The 17,220-nt window shown below is 32.6% G+C and overlaps 1 protein-coding gene across 1 annotated transcript; it reads left to right on the forward strand.

The window, feature by feature from the left end:
- The first annotated feature begins 790 nt into the window (after positions 1-790).
- LOC123538818 (uncharacterized) lies at positions 791-5,734 on the forward strand. Its single transcript, XM_045323211.2, has 2 exons — positions 791-1,316; positions 2,174-5,734. Exons 1-2 carry the CDS (start codon positions 1,212-1,214, stop codon positions 3,032-3,034), a joined length of 966 nt encoding a protein of 321 aa, XP_045179146.2. The 5' UTR covers positions 791-1,211; the 3' UTR covers positions 3,035-5,734.
- The last annotated feature ends 11,486 nt before the right edge of the window (positions 5,735-17,220 follow it).

A 17,220-nucleotide genomic window follows, 5' to 3' on the forward strand; every position in this document is an offset into this window, starting at 1 on the left:
AATTTAGAAAGATAGAGACGTTGCCATTTAATAAATTTACTTACGGATTGACATTAATTCATAAAATAATTGTCATTTCCGTACGCTGAATCCAGGCTTTATTCCACGTTTTCCGGATAAATGACGTTACCCCATCACTTCCGGTTTATCAAACGTGCAGACCTACCTTAAAAGCCTTAGTTATAGTTAAATACATTAACATTTCTTTGTTTCTTATCAATTTTATTTTCTTGAAAGACAGCAATATACTCAATCAATTCAAAGGAGAGGCAAAACTTTCTATTGTAATTATTATATTGATTTGTGTCAATATGACTGGACAACCTTTATACTTTTATGCATCTATGATTCCGTTTATGAAATGTTCAAAAGTTCAATTTATTTCTTATGACAAGACATTTTACGTGAAAGGCAAAGAAAGAAATATTAACGTATTTGGGTAAAGTAGAGCATTTTACAAAATCTGCTTCCTCTTAATTGTAAGCAAAGTAAGCTTGTAATCCAATGTAAATCGCAAATAAAAAGTTAAATGTTTAAACACAAACCTTATATGCTAGTGCATTAGTTCATAGATTTGTAGAGAGTTGTATTTGATGAAAACGATTTAGACTCGGTTTTTGGCATATGACAGGCGCAAACAAGTCTCGTTTTACAATTTTCGTTTCACGATGTGCGTGCGTATCTGGAAATGTATTCTTCTTACCATAATATTGGATAGATATCGTTTTGTGATTATGGCAGATGAGTTCTTGCTTAGATTTCTCCTTTCAATTTTAATGACTGCATTTACTCATCTTAGGCATGCATATGTCATCATTTTGTGGGATTCGTGTAAAACAAAATGGGGAAATTTACAGTGTTAACAATAACTAAAACTATCAAATCTGATTTATCAGTCGAAGTGATTTACTAAATCGTTACATCAACAAGACTGGTCTTTAATTTTGATACGTATACTCACTTATTTCGTTAAAATGCTAATATTGTTTGTTACATGAACAAGCTTGCCATATTTATAACAAATATTGTTTCCTTCACTTTTTTATACGTCATTCATGCCTGAACCTACAACACCTCTTAGAAACCACATTACCTCATACAGATTTTCTAACGATGTCAATATCAATAACTTGAGATAAAAACATCTCTTGCTGGGCTGAAGGTGTAAACGGCTAGAAAGCAAATGTTCTATCAAATATCGTTAAAATAAAATGTCTATCAAAGCATTCCAAACAAGTTTTGTTCTGATAATTTTGTTACAACTAATATCATTAATTATTAATTGGGAATGGAGAAATGATATTTTCATATCCACAGTAAGTATGATATGTTTCACTTGCATGACATGATTTTTCAATTTAAAAAAAAAATAAATAAACAACAAAAAAACTAAAAAAAAAAAAAAACTGAAAACAGCATACGCCACATTTCTTTTTACGTTTGATAATAGAATGAATTTTATCTATTTGCTGTAACTGACTGAGTGAAATATCACTATATAATTAATGTGTTCAATAACATATACCATAATCCAAAATTAAATTGAGAATTTATTTTCATATATTATGAATATGTTGGATGAGGTAAATCATGGAGTGAAATATAAGGCTACTTTACTTTATAGGAGCAAAGCATCAATTCGCAGCGAAAATGTTATTTTTGAAAACACATAAAAGGCAAACACATGCAAAGAGCAATTTTTATATAGCTTTCCTTAAAAATGAAAAATAGCTGAGAGTATAAGACGTTAAATGCAACCAGACATAATAATAGCCGTCTCGGTTCCACTAAGATAATAAATGTGCAACACTTCATTCCCGTTAGTATGCTCGAAATGCACACATATGATAGTTGTTTTATTTGCTTTTATCCTCTGTTTTGTAATTCTGTTGTAATCAGTGGTGTCTACCGTGTTTGTTTAATACGTTTTCTTAATACTTATAAGATTTACGACAACAGTTGTCATTCAAATTGCCAGCCTATTTCTCAGCAAAATTTAGGTAAATTAACTCTTACATAACATCCAGTGAAATTGTTGAAGTCTTTATGACATTAATTTTCACCTGTTTTAAAAGGTAATTTTCTTAGTCAGAATAATAAAATTATACATTAAATCCACTGGTTCAATCAAAGAAGTCAGAGGCAATGTGGTAACATGTATTTTTATTTGCAGAGAAGACAAAATGATAAAGAAAGTAGTTTGCCAGTCGGAAGAAATTTGAAGGAAAAATATGCTACCGTTGTAACTGGGTATTTTGATATAGGATCGTTTCATAAAGGGAAAAGCCATTTCCGAAAACAAGGATTTTACTTCAAAGTAGCAAACATATTTTCCTGTCTCAAAAATTCACTTGTCGTTTACACAGATTCGCCAGTGTTTTTAAATCATATTAAATATATACGAAGTAAACAGCTGAACAAAACAAAAATAATTTTCTTTGAACGGTCTTCTGCATGGTCTTTTCAAATTCTTGATGACATAAAACGGATATATAGTATTGAAGGCTATACTAAACGAAATGCGAGTACAGTTTTACCATCGTACATATGCACTCTGCATTCGAAATATTTTTGTTTAAAACAAGCTGCAGAAAACAATTACTTTAACACAAAATATATAATGTGGTTGGATGCTGGATACTTTTGGAGATTGAAAGCAAATCGAGCATTCTTTCTGAAAAGGCCATTTAAGTTTAATGATTCACAAATAGCAATGAACAAAATGAATACTGGTCGCAGTATACCATCAAGTCCAGTTGACATAATTAAGCAAAGCCATTCACATGTTGGGGGCGGATTAGTGTTTGGTGAAATACATACAATAATCAAGTTTTCATCTCAGTACAAACGAGCTGTCGAATATTTTTTGTCAAAGAATTTAACCAACGCAGATCAACAAATCTTACTTGCCATGTTTACACAGGAAGGACGAAAAGCTATCTGCCCTGAAGTTGAGATAAAAACATATGGAACGGCTGACAATCACGACTGGCATTTCCTAGGTAATAGCATGATTGAGCATGAAAATATCTAAAGTTACAATGCGGTCCTGCCCTTTCGTAATTATATAGTAACTATTTGCTTGCTTTATCATATGTTCGCTTACATATTCAACGACATTTTGCTGAAGGACGAAGCCGAGTACACAAAGCTATTTGATATAGCTCTATGCTTTTTACGTCTGTTGATGCTGAACGTATATCAGAAATCTCATTTTTATTGAAGAATGTTGTCCGGTACGAATACATTTTTGTGAAATTGCAGCTGCGTTTTATTTACATTTTTCTGTGTCATTTATTTTTTAAAAATACACATACTTTGTCAAAAAAGTGGCAAAAAACAAGGAATACTATGTTCCAAAAATAAAAGTTAAGCAAGGAGAGTTTTCACATTCAAAACGGGGAATTTGTGTTAAAACCAACTGAGGTAATGTGTAACAAACCGGGTGTTTGTGTATAGAATATAGGAATATGTTTCAACAAAACGGGGAGTTAGTGTAAAGACTAAATGAGGTACTAGTGTATAACTAAACGGGTGCTTGTGTGTAGTTGAACGACGAACTAGCTATTAAAATAGTATATGCGGAAGCTCCTGTTTCATACCATATATGTATGAGAAAAGTCAATCGAGGGATTTAATTTTATTTGATGGGTTTTACGCTATTTTTAAATGGTATTTCAGTTATGCCAAGCGGGCAGTTTACCTAAAAATCATTGCTGGAAAGATCAAGTACTAGTACTCAACCTGCGTAAGAAGCTGACATCTTTCTTAAATAAAGAGACATGGTCGGTAGCAGGGATCGAACCGATGCCCCTTAATCATTGAGAGATTAGAGTGATTTTCAGTCAGCGATTCTAATCGCCCGGACACAAAGGCGGTCAGTCAATAGAGAAAGTTCTATATTCTGTGTGTAAGTACATTTAGTACGTCAATCATTCGACATTCATTCAAAGTTTTCTATTCCAAATGTTTACAATAAAATAACTGTTTAAGAAAGACATAGAGCAATCGAAGAACAAACCAGACACATGATGCAGAGACATAATGAAGCTCAAAACAGTACCTGGTTGTATCAAGTTTACGTTTAAATCACTTTTCATTGCCTACAGCAACTGTTGAACTTCGATATTAAGTAATGTTGTATATTGTAGTTTCTTCTTCATGTTTTAACTTAAACTTTTCATTAGGCATTCACAAAGCTGTGCTAAGCAGACAATTTATTTTTCCTTCATTTCTACTCATTATTCCAAAGACAGAATTAACAGTCAAAACATATTAGTGGTTCTTATAAAAAAATCAGATTCAGGAAATCATGCATACAACAAAAAACATACAACTGACTGGGATTATTTCCCAATCGGGATAATATTTTTCAGTTGTTGTGTTCCTACATTTGAACTGTGTACTATTATATATACATGATTTAAACTCTAGTACCATATGCTATTTAATTATTATAAGTTTGAAAAATTTAAGGTATTACAAAATGGAAAAAATGACGTTCCCAGATTAGGGTATGAAACAGTGACCCTCGCTGAGAGTGAAGGCACACATGCGTTAAAGTTAAAACTAGAACAATGGAAGTTTCTAGGTAATTAATTTGAATAAGATAGTACTGAGGCAAACACATAACCCTAAATTTAGAAGAATGACAGTGACAAAGCATTTTTATTTGCGCCTTTCTTTCCAATAATTGGCTAACGAAAACTTGATTTTTTTAGCAAACGACTTTGCGCTTATTTGCAAAGTGAAATTAAAAATCGGAAAATTGTTCATTCAAACTCCGCAATCATACGCAGTCCCTAACTTTTGCATGAAAATCGTTATTTCTTGCCTGGGAAAATCGCAATTAATATTAACAAAGACTTAAACAAAGTAAACAGCATTTCCAGTCATATTTTTTTGTTACCAATATATTTTCGTATAAAAAGTTTTTGTTTTTATCTTTTGTACTAATACGTTTACTTTACATATTTAATCTTTCAGAATTTGTGGGGGTCGTGTGTTCGAATTCCACACACGGAAAGTCTTTTTCCCAATTTTGTGACGATTTTCCCTTTTGAAACTGAACATGATTTAATTGCAACAATACTATCTAGAGTTTCGATAACGAAAATGTATATATAGTAAAACATTACAAAGGTAGGAGAATGAAAACTGAAGCAACAGCTGAATTTATCGCAATACAAAGTATACTAGTACTATTTCAAAACAAAGTACATGTAGAAAAGGAATGCTCGTGTAAAAGTCATTCTGATCAAGGAATAGTAAAATGAAATCAGTCCTAAGTATTTCAAATGCATGTGATATTGTCTTTTTAATAAAAAAAATTATATCGTAAGTATTCTTATAAATAAATTATGATATATTTGTCTTTCTCTCAAAGCTATTAATACCAGTAAAGCATATGTATGCCACTCTCAAAACTAAAGGTAAATGTACTTGCACCCATAATAAAATGCGTCAGTTAGTGTTGGTCAGTTACATGAATGAAGCATGAAATAATTATAAATGCAACAACGAATAATGTCGTTATGTATTTGAATGCTTTATACTCAATAAAATCCTTTACAACAACGGCAATAAAATTCCTCTCTTTTCAAGTTTCAATTAACGATAATTACTCACTCTTTGCCCTGAGTAAATCAATTATTCACTAATTCCATGTTCCTAACTACAAAAAAAAAACAATAAACAAGATATATAGGATACAGGTCTTAGAATTTGACAGCATTCCAATGTACAAAACAATACAAATATATTTGTCTAGTAAATGCCAGTTGGTACGAGGTTGTGCGATGTGGTAATGATCGACCTTTAGAAGTCGGGTAAATGTGGTTATCTTATCTTTGTACACCACTCAGCCTGAAAACATACCCAGTCTTCTAAAATGTAAAGCAACATACAAACAGATATTTATGAAATTTTAAACAGTAAAAATGGGTTTTCTGTTATATCACGATGTAACAACTTGAATTCTTCTAATCTAGAATAGTTAAACAGCATATAAGATGGCCACTCATGTCTCTCTCAGCTTCTTTGAACAACCAATAAATCAAAACACAAAAATTGTATAGCGTGAAAAACAGAACATTCTTTTGAGTTATAATCAAAACATAAAAAAAACTAAATATAAAAAACAAAACTAACACTAATATTCCTATTTTTATCTATTTGTTAAAAACGTTTCGGCTCATCAGTAACGATATAAAATTCAAAATATCATGAAAACTAGCTCAAAAATGATAACGACAGTTTCCATTTGATAACGAAATAATAACACTGTATGGGAAAAGAGCATAAAATATATAGATACAAAATTAAATGCGTACTTGTAGATGTTACTTTTCTAAAAGTAGATAGAATCTGGCGTGAAGAATCCAAGTATTCTTAAATCAAATTCAGCAAAACCAAATGTTAGATGTATATCTGCCTTTAATGTTCTAATAATGCTCGACTACTTACTCAGTAGTAATAATTATCAAGAAACTGTTCATGCATACAAATCCATAAAATATATGGATTTATAGTCCACGGTCATTTGTAATCCCGCTCGAAAGTAGTTGAGAAATATAGCCACATATACCAAATTATTCCTTGGTCTAAGACAAAAACAATATATATGTATCTCTTCTTGGGAACGCGACTGGATCCGGAAATGACGTCATCAATACGGCGGCCGATTACGAAAATAATACCGTTGAATAATTTCTGCAAAAAATCAGTAAAATTGCTTATAATATCGAATATCATGTCATTAAACAAGCCAATTGGACATTTCAAATATCTATATTTACGCTTTCTCAGGAAACAATATATTCAATTTATTTTAACTGTTTAAATTGTACCCCACCCACTTAATTTACAATGCATTTTACACGTCGCATCTACCTCTTGATATTAACTCTTTTCGACTATATATGGTGTTGAATTTGAAAAAAGTTAATTTCCGAAAGTTACAAAAAATATAACATACAATAAGGGAATATATGTTACCAATATCTGCTTTTAATAAGCACCTAGAAGGAAACGAATTTGAAATGCAGTACAAATCAATGTTGACACAAATAGTTGTCTATGCTCTTATTATAAGATTATATATACATTTAAGATACGTAATTGTGAACCTTAATTTTCTATAAGAACTTAAAGGAGCTGTAATGGCCTCAATAATCTCTGTAGAACTAGTGGAATACTCTTGTTTAAATCACAGTCAAGTCAAATATGTCTTTAATATACGAATACTGCTACAAGACATCAGTAATAACTAACGAGAAACTCGACATGCCTGTAAGGGTGGGTGGGAGAGAATAAACAGAAATTCAAAATACTTGTTATGCTGTCAAATGTTCAACCTCGTGTGAAGAATTATCAGTGATCAATCACTTAAATAGTGCACTGGAAACATGAAAAGATCGTGAATTGATAGAAGAAAACGCGATAAAATAATTACCTGGGTACTGGAGACAAAAAAAGTTGGCAAACGATGGAAAACGTGAATAATTTCATGTACATATATGATAAGTTATGAAGATATCGGAATTCATTCAATGCATTACATATTGTATTTTCTGACACCTTGAGAACTCATCTGTAGATTACTGTTATTGATTCTATTTCATCAGCACTGTCAGTTCAATCATCAATCATTTTCTAGCTTTGTTTCCCAAAATTACCATATTAAATGATACCGCAGTAAACGTACGTTGTGATATATCATTGAATTAACAAAACTGATAAGCAGATGGGAGAGGTCGTCCCCACCCCATCAATCAAACAATTTTTCAAAACGTTGTTTTGATCAAATTAAACTTCTACGGACCAGAAATTGAAGAAAATATCATGCGCAGATATGATTGTATGTCATGTTTATACTTATTGTTGAAAGATAGGAATGTCAGTGACAGAAAAACAACTCCTTTGGGTTAATGAGCATATGTATTGTAAATATTACCCTTGGTATGTCAGTAACGCACTGAGACTTTGAGCCTTCAAACTTTACACATATACGAGACCGTCAATGATAAAGAATTGATATACCATTGACCTCAGCAAACAGAAACTTTCGTTTTAGTGTTACAACTTAATAACTTTTATAATTCTAAATGCGAAAGTTTCTAAAAACAAGACGCTTATTAAAACATAGGAAAGTCGTGACGGCTCTGTAGAGCTATAAGTTTTAAAATAATGTGCTACTGGTTGCAGATTCTAGGGATAATTTTTCTGCAGGATATATCTGTCCGTTATGTGAACATCTAATTTTATTAAGTTTGTTTTGCATGCGAATTGTTTAGCTGTGATTCCCATGTGTTCAGTTGCTGTCTCATGGTTTCCATATTTATACAAATGATACTAAACCCGTGCAGTCGCAGCATTATCATTTTATTAGAACCGTTGTAAACTGCAATTATTTCGGACATGTACAACACACTTTATAGCATATGCTTTGTTGAAATACTTTTTGTATCATGAATTTCTATACCTGGCGATCGCTGATAAAAAAAATACGCGGAAAATAGCATGAAAATCCCGTGTTAAGATAAATGCACGAGTTAGCTATGATCTAGGCTGACGAATTTCTACGTGTTTAAACAGTTTTAATTACGCACTGGAGTCAGATCCTTGTATGATTTTCTTTGATGTGTAGTAGATAAAATCAATAAAAACAAGAGCTGTCGGAGTACAGCAACGCTCGACTATTCAACAGCCTTGTCGACTGAATGAATACGAAAGTCGAAAAAGGGGCATAATTTAAAAAAAGCAAAATAGGGTTATGGAACCTGCATAGTGCTTATCAGCTCATGACAGTGGACAAGTGTGTGAAGTTTCAATCCATTCCCATTAGTGGGTACTGAGATACCAGCTTACATATAAGAATTTAACCCAAAACTCCTAAGTTTAAAAAGGGGCATAATTTTGTAAAATGCAAAGTTGAGTTATTGACCCTTTGCACTGCATGTCATATCGTGACAGTAAACAAGTGTGTGAAGTTTCAATCCTTTCCCATTAGTGGATACTGAGATACCAGCTTACATACAAAACCTTAACCAAAAAATTCTAAGTCGAAAAAGGGGCATAATTTTGTAAAAAAGCAAAACAGAGTTATGGAACCTGCTTTGTGTATGTCAGATCATGACAGAGAACAAGTGTGTGAAGTTTCAATCCATTCCAATAAGTGAGTACTGAGATACCAGCTTACATACAAAACCTTAACCAAAAAATTCTAAGTCGAAAAAGGGGCATAATTTTGTAAAAAGCAAAATAGAGTTATGGAACCTGTGCAATGTAAGTCAGTTTATCAAAGTGAATAAGTGTGTGAAGTTTCAATCCATTCCCACAAGTGGTTGCTGAGATACCAGCTTACATACAAAACCTTAACCAAATCGGGACGCGGACGCGGACGCCGACGCGGACGCCGACGCATGGGCGAGTCCAATAGCTCTACTATTCTATGAATAGTCGAGCTAAAAATGTACTTATGTTATGATCAATGTGGTCTCTAAATTTGACAAATACTTAATAAATAAAACTGTATTAACATATTTCGGCTTTGTAGTATTCAATACTCTTCAACATACGTAAATAACAGCATTACTAGTAGACAGCTGACTATATAAACATCATAGGAGGTAATGACATAAAAACTGCAGCCGTTCAATTTGAGAGATATTAGTATCTTCTGTACTTTTGGAAGACCAAAATCGATGGGTTAGTGCAACACGGTCGTAACTCATTTTTTGAAAACTTTACAGGAGAAGCAAAAAATATTTTTGTATTCAAATGATGTAATGAAAAACAATACAATCTATGTTATTTTTATCAAATAACAGTAATAACTACAATACTATGGGAAAAAATGTCAAAAAAAATGTTCACTGAGGAGTTATTTAAAAGTTTTCCAGTTACGACCATGTTGCGCTGAAATGTGTGGAAATTTTGTCAAAAACTTAGTACAACAAGGTCGTAACTAAAGATAACAAATAATTTATTGGAGATAATTCATAACAAAGATGTTTATTCAAAAGACTATTAATTCAATATTTTTAAGCATATCCATTTATCTTTCTCTGTACTTTCATTGACTTGTTTTACTCGCAAAAATGTCAAAAAAATCATATAATATGTAGAAATAAAAATGTACTACTACAAAAACACATTTTAAAATATTTTAAAAGTATTTTACAGTAAAAAGACATTAAGAGCTTGACTTGGTCCAAGATATTTGCATATTTTACTGAATGCAGGCGCTGAGGGTTTTAGTATTCAATGTTATTTCAGTATTTTACAGTAAATGGACAATAAGAGCTTGACTGGTCAAAGGTACTTGAATATTTTACTGAATATAGGCACTTGGAGCCTTTATGGTCAAAGTTATTTCAGTACTTTACAGTAAATGGACAATAAGTGCTTGACTGGTCCAAGGTACTTGAATATTTTACAGTATGTAGACACTGAGTGTCTTTAAAGTACAAGATATTTGCATATTTTATAGAATATAGGCATTATGAGCCTTTAAGGTCCAAGGTATTTGAATATGTCTGTGTTTAGTTATTAGATTTTCATCAAGAAATATGCATCGGTTCTGCAGCATAAATAATGTATGCAACAGGAGCACAATACTATTCTGCAAAAAAACATGTGCATGCTTCTTGATACAAGTCTAAAAGTCTTTTTATTACATAAACATCTACACTTAAACAATTATGAATGGTATAAATTTGCTCTTTAGCTTGAGTAAAACTAAAAATGTCACAATTAAAGAACATGATAAACGCAACAACACAGTCACATGAAACTAACATCAAACATGATGCCATACACCTGATGTGAAATTTGAATGTCAGTATGGTCTGTTCCTGGAAAATTTTGTAATATATGTATGAAATGGCAGCCTCTGATGCATATTTTTTGTCTAAATTTTAAGGTATTGAGGGGGTCCCCACCTCCTGTTAGGTTGGTCAGGGGAGTCTCCCACTGGAATATAGGTATAAAATGGAAGCCTCTAGTGCCTTTTTGGGTCACAACTTTGAGTTACATGATGGGATACCTCCCTTCCGTTAAGGGGGTCAGGTGGATCTCTCCCTGGATTTTCTTTTTTAATATAGGTATGAAATGGTGGTCTCAGGTGCAATTGGGTTTAAATGTTAAAGTAGAGAAGGGGATATAAAGGTAAAGAAGGGGTTCAGAGGGTTTCCCCCTGGAAATATTTTTAATATAGTTATGAAATACTGGCTTCTTGTGCATTTTTGGGTCTGAATTTTGAGGTACAAGAGGTTAGCCCTCCCTCCTGTTAGTGAGACTCAAGTGAGGAGAGGAGGAGGGGCCCTCCCCTGGAAATTTCTGTAATTTAGGTATGAAATGGTTGCCTCTTGTGCATTTCTGGGTCTAAATTTTGAGGTACAGGAGGGGATAACTCCTTCCTGTTTGGTATAATACCTCCTTCCTATTTGGGGAGGGGGAAAGGGTCTCCTCTGAAAGTTTTTGAAATTTGGGTATGAAACTAGAGCTGCTTTTGAGAAAAGTGCATGTCTCCCACAACTGCCAAATCATCTGAATAGTAGTATAAGATTGGACGAGAAATGTTCAAGCGTAACCCTACTCCCTATATATTCTTAATTCCCAAACAGACTTCCAGAGCTTTGATTATCAAAAACAAGTTAATCAGACTTTCAGAGCTTTGATACAACCCAATCAGACTTATAGTGCTTTGATTATCAAATACAATCCAATCAGACTTTCAGTGCTTTGTTTATCAAAAACCAATGTTTCAAGGGCAAAACTTCCAAAGTGTCTAGGCTGATTTGGCTAGTTATCAAACTTGGCTGAGGACTTATTGGCAAACAGTGAAGATCGGATGAGAACTGTTCGACTTAAGAGTGTAGACAAGATTTGTGATAGACGGATGGACAGACAGGAGTAAATCAATATGTCTCCCACCACACAGTGGTGTGGGAGACATAGTAATGGCCTCTAAAGCATTTTTTGGTCTATATGTTGAGGTATAGGAGGGGATACTTCCCTCCTGTTATGGGCTCGGGAGCATCATGGAAATTTTGAAATGCAGGCATGAAATGGTGGCCTCTGGTGCAGTTTTGGGGTATATATTGAGAAAATATTTTTTTTTTTCCAAAATAGTTGCATGCAACTTCGATGAGTTTAAGTCACTGGGGGGTATAGGGGGAGCACTGGCTCTCTTGGCCATGGCCGTTGATCAGCCAGGCCTTTATGTTGGTGTTTCGCAACATAAAAATCAAGTAAATCATTCATTAAATTTAAATGTAAATGCTGGTAAATTTATTTATGTTTTAGTGGTTTAACGACTTATATTAATATTCGATATACCCAACAAAATCTTCTGTATATCCAAATAAAACTTATCGGAATACGAGCTTTACAAGCAGAAGACATGCTTCACTTATAGCACAGAAAAATTTCCACCTTTAATAATACCATTTTGTATTTTGCACAATTCATGGAAATATGCATACAAAAAGGAAAAATGTTATTTCATTGTTATCGTTTCACAGTTTTACATGAAACTTGCATAAAGGAAAGTTTATTTAATAATTACAAGTATAAAAATGTGCCTTTTTTCCTCTTAAAATTAAGTCAGGACATTATGAATAGGGCTTCTGATGCTAAAAAATATTGAATTTGGAAGAAGTTTTGCTGAGAAATAGTTAACAGAGTATTTTTTAACAGAATAAGTGTTTTGGTAAAATCCTTAAACATGTTGGTCAATAAATTCTTAACACCACTTTGCATTGATAAAATATGAAATATGGTAACAATATTAATTTTGTAGTATAAATACCATTTTCTAAGTTGTTTAAAAACAAAAATTATCCTTATTTATCATTTAACTATTGTAATATTGTACAGTTTAATGTTAGTTACAACCATGTTGCACAGAAATTTCAAAGTGAAATGGCATACTAACTCTGTGCAACAAAGACGTATGTTGAGTTACGACCATGTTGCACTGACTGAAAGTGTCTTCCTGAGATACAACCTTTTGACAATTTTACTTTTTTCACTTTAATTTTAAGAATGTGATTTAGATATTTTAACAAGTGATATTTTTATGTTAAATAAGGCAAATTATGTAAAAAAGTGTATTTGGTAAAAAAATCAAGTTACGACCATGTTGCACTGACCCATCGAAATAATAACCAAGAACGTCATGGACGAATATAACCCTGAAACTGGCGTGTTATGGGGCGGTGTTATTTTCATTTATTTCTGTGTTTCTTAAATGAAGTGTCTTTGTTTCTGCACGCTTAACAGTATAAAACGCAGACTGTAAAATATATTGATTTTATAACATAATTGTAATGTAGTGGTGTCATCTATCAACATATTGCACTATCTGTTGTGAACAGCTTGAAGAATTTCTTTATTAAAGATCTAATACTGACAGATAGTTCCGGAAAAAAAAACAATGCATATGTAAGTAGCGTGAAGTTGAAAGTTTAAAAAATGTATACATTGATAGATCAAAAATAAACTGTTTATATTGAGTGATGCTCCTGAATATTATAATATTCTCAATTTAGTATTTCTATTATCAAATTATTTTATTAACATCGTAATAAAAGCGAAATGGTGAAACAATAAACTGGATAAGATATTTGGAACCAATATATATATAACATCGTCTTGTGAATGTGACAACGTATTAAATTGGTAAATGATTAATGATCAGCATTTTTATTTCACCAATGAGCTTAAAATAACGAAAACATAGTTAAATCAGTGATAATGACTTATACCTTTGTGTATGTACTATGAGTTGTATACAGGTTAAACGGAAAACTGCAGACAATGGCAAAGGAAACACACTCTGGTAAAATTCAAACTGTGTGTGAGATATGTGTATGACCAGAACCTACCTACCGGGGAATAAATTAATATCGCTCAGATTAGGCTCAAATTTCGAGAGATGACTAATTTCAAGGTCGGAACTAGCGTGGTCTTGTTAGATTGAACTGGGGAATTCCCCGGATCGTGCCGTATCCTCGGTACGTTGGTGTGTATTCATACGAAATTACCCAGTTGGTAGCGTTTACACACACAAACGTACACGCAAACGCAGACACAGGCCGAGGCTTTAGATTAAAGCTATCTTCAGTTGTTAAGCAATGAGTTTTTCACATTCAAAACGGGGAATGTTGTGTTTAAACCAACTGAGGTAAATGTGTAACAAACCGGGTGTTTGTGTATCGACGAAATGTGGAACTCTGTGTTTCAACAAAACGGGCAATTAGTGTAAAGACTAGGTATAGTTGAAACGAGGAACTAGCTATTAAAATGGTGTATGCGGAAGCACCTGTTACATAACATATATATGAGTAATTCAGTCGAGAGATTTAATTTGATTTGATCGGTTTAACGCCAGTTTTAAACAGTCAAATATGTTAAGCGGGCAGTTTACCCAACAATCGTTCCTGGAAAACACCAGTACTAGTACCCATCCTCCGAAAGAAACTGTCATCTTCCTTACATGAAGTGATACGGTCGGTTGCAGGGATCGATCCCATGCCCCATAATCAGTGAGAGATTACAGTGATTTACAGCGACTCTAACCACCCGAACACAGCGGCGGTATGTCAATAGAGGAAAATCTATATTCTATTTGTAACTACATGTAGTACGTCAATCCTTCGACATTCAATCAAAATTGTCAGATGTTTACATGGAAATAACTGTTTATGAAAAGACATAAAACAATCAAAGAACGAACTAGATGCATGATGCAGAGATATAATATAGCACAAAACGGTATCTGTTTGTATCAATTTCATGTTTATGTCACTTTGCATTGTTTACAAAGAATTGTTGAACTTCGATATTAAGAAATATTTTATATTGTAGTTCCTTCTTCATGTTTTAACTAAAATCTTCCATTAGGCATTCACAAAGCTGTGCTAGGCAGACAATTTTTCCTTCAATTCTGTCTGAACAAAAGAACTGATTTACAGACACAATATTGTAGACCAACATGCTACCATTTGCAGTTGTATTCTACTCGTTCCAAAGACAGTATTAACAGTGAAAACATATTTGTGGTTCCTATAAAAATCATTCGGATTAAGAAAATCATGTATATTCGAGTACAACAAAAAACTAACAGGCAACTTCCACTGAGATTATCTCCCAATCCGGCTACTATTAAACATATTTTTCGGTTGTTGTGTTCCTACCTTTGAAATATTGTATTATTATACAACTGTATATACATTGTATACATTATATGGATTTAAACTCTAGTGCCTTTGCTATTTAATCATGGTAAGTTTTAAAAAGTAAGGTTTTACACAATGGTAAAAAATGACGTTCCCAGGGTAGGATATGAACCCATGACCCTCGCTGAGAGTGACGGCAAATTTTAGTTAAAATTAAGAGGAAAACAATAGAGTTATCGAGGTAATTAATTTGAAATAACGCACGAAGAGGCACCTGGGGGTCTTCATCCACCATTAAAGCTAGAAAGTCCCTATATGACCTATCATGTGTCGGTGCGACGTTAAATTGAAAGAAAAAAATTGAATAAGATAGCACATAACCTTAAATCAGGAAGAATAAAAGTGACAAAGCATTTATTTTTATCCGTTAACAGGCTAACGAAAAGTTGATTTTCTTAGGAAAAGACTTTTGCGCATATTTGCAAAGTAAAATTGCAGGTTTAATATGTGGAAACAAGAATCAAATATCGGGGAATCGTTCATTCAACCTCCTCAATGCGTATCATTTTTTGCATGAAAATCGTTATTTTTTGCCCGACAATTAATATTAACAAAGAATTAAACAAACAGCATTTTTGTTTACCAATATATTTTCGTATAAGAAGTTTTTGTTTCTATCTTATTTTTAGAAAACAAGGCTTTACTATTACGTTTACTTTACACTGTTAATTTTCAGAATTTATGAGGGTCATAGATTCGAATCACACTCTGAGAAAATCTTTTTCCCAATTTTGTGACGATTTTCCTATTTGAAACTGAACATGATTTAATTTCAAGCAATACTTACTAGAGTTTATATATAGTATAATTACAAGGTATGAGAATGAAAACTGAAGAAACAGCTGAATTTACCGCAATACAAAGTATATAAGTATTTTCTATCAAATGCAGACGTATATAACACTTTCATGTAGTAATGCTCGTGAAAAAAATCATTCTGAACAAGGAAGAGTAAAATGAATCAGTCATAGGTATTTTAAATGCATTTGATATTGTTTTTGCTTTATCTAAACTTTTATGTCCTATGTATTTTCATGATTTTGATATATTTGTGTTTCCCAGAAAAAAGAAGTATTCCAATGCTAATAATACCAGAAAAGCATATGTATGCCACTGACAAAACTAAAATAAATATACTTGCACTCATAATAAATACAGCGTAAGTGTGTCATCGAATAGGGAAATGTCTTGTTTTGTGTTGGTCAGTTACATGAATAAAATTTGACATAATCTTATATGTAACATTGAATAATGTAGTTGTGTATTTGAAAGCCTTCTATTCAATAAAAATCATTTTTGTCACAGCCTCGGCAATAAAATTTCTGTTTTCAAGTTTCCATTAACGGTCAGTACATGTGTGATAAGTTATGAATATATCGGAATTCATTTGGTGCATGACATAATGTATTTTCTGACACCTTGGGAACTTATCTGTAGATTACTGTTATAATAATTGTTTCTTTTTCATTAACACTGTCAGTTCAATCACCAGTCATTTTCACTCTTCGTTTCCAAAAAAAAAAAAAAAAATCACATTAAGTGCTACCGCAATATACATACGGTATGATATATCATTGAATGTACAAAACTGATCATCAAACAAAATTTCTTAAAACGTCGTTTTTCTACGGACCTGAAGTTGAAGCAAATATCATGTGCAGATAATTGTATGCCATATTCATACTTATAGTTGAAACATAGGAATGTCAGTGGCAGGAAAAATTCTCCTTTTGGTCAATGAGCATTATGTATTGTTAAAATTACCCTTGGTATGTGTAGCGCACTGAGACTTTGAGTTTTAATACTTTACACATATACGAGACCGTCAATGATAACACTTGATATATCAATGGCCTCGACAAACAGAAACTTTCGATTTAGTGTTACAACTTTTTTTGTTTGTATAATTCTAATAGCGATAGTTTACGAAGGTAAGATGCTTATTAAAATACAGCAAATCATAGGCGGTTCTGTA

Source organism: Mercenaria mercenaria, chromosome 9 (genome assembly GCF_021730395.1).
Source record: "Mercenaria mercenaria strain notata chromosome 9, MADL_Memer_1, whole genome shotgun sequence".
Classification (NCBI taxonomy): Eukaryota; Metazoa; Mollusca; class Bivalvia; order Venerida; family Veneridae; genus Mercenaria; species Mercenaria mercenaria.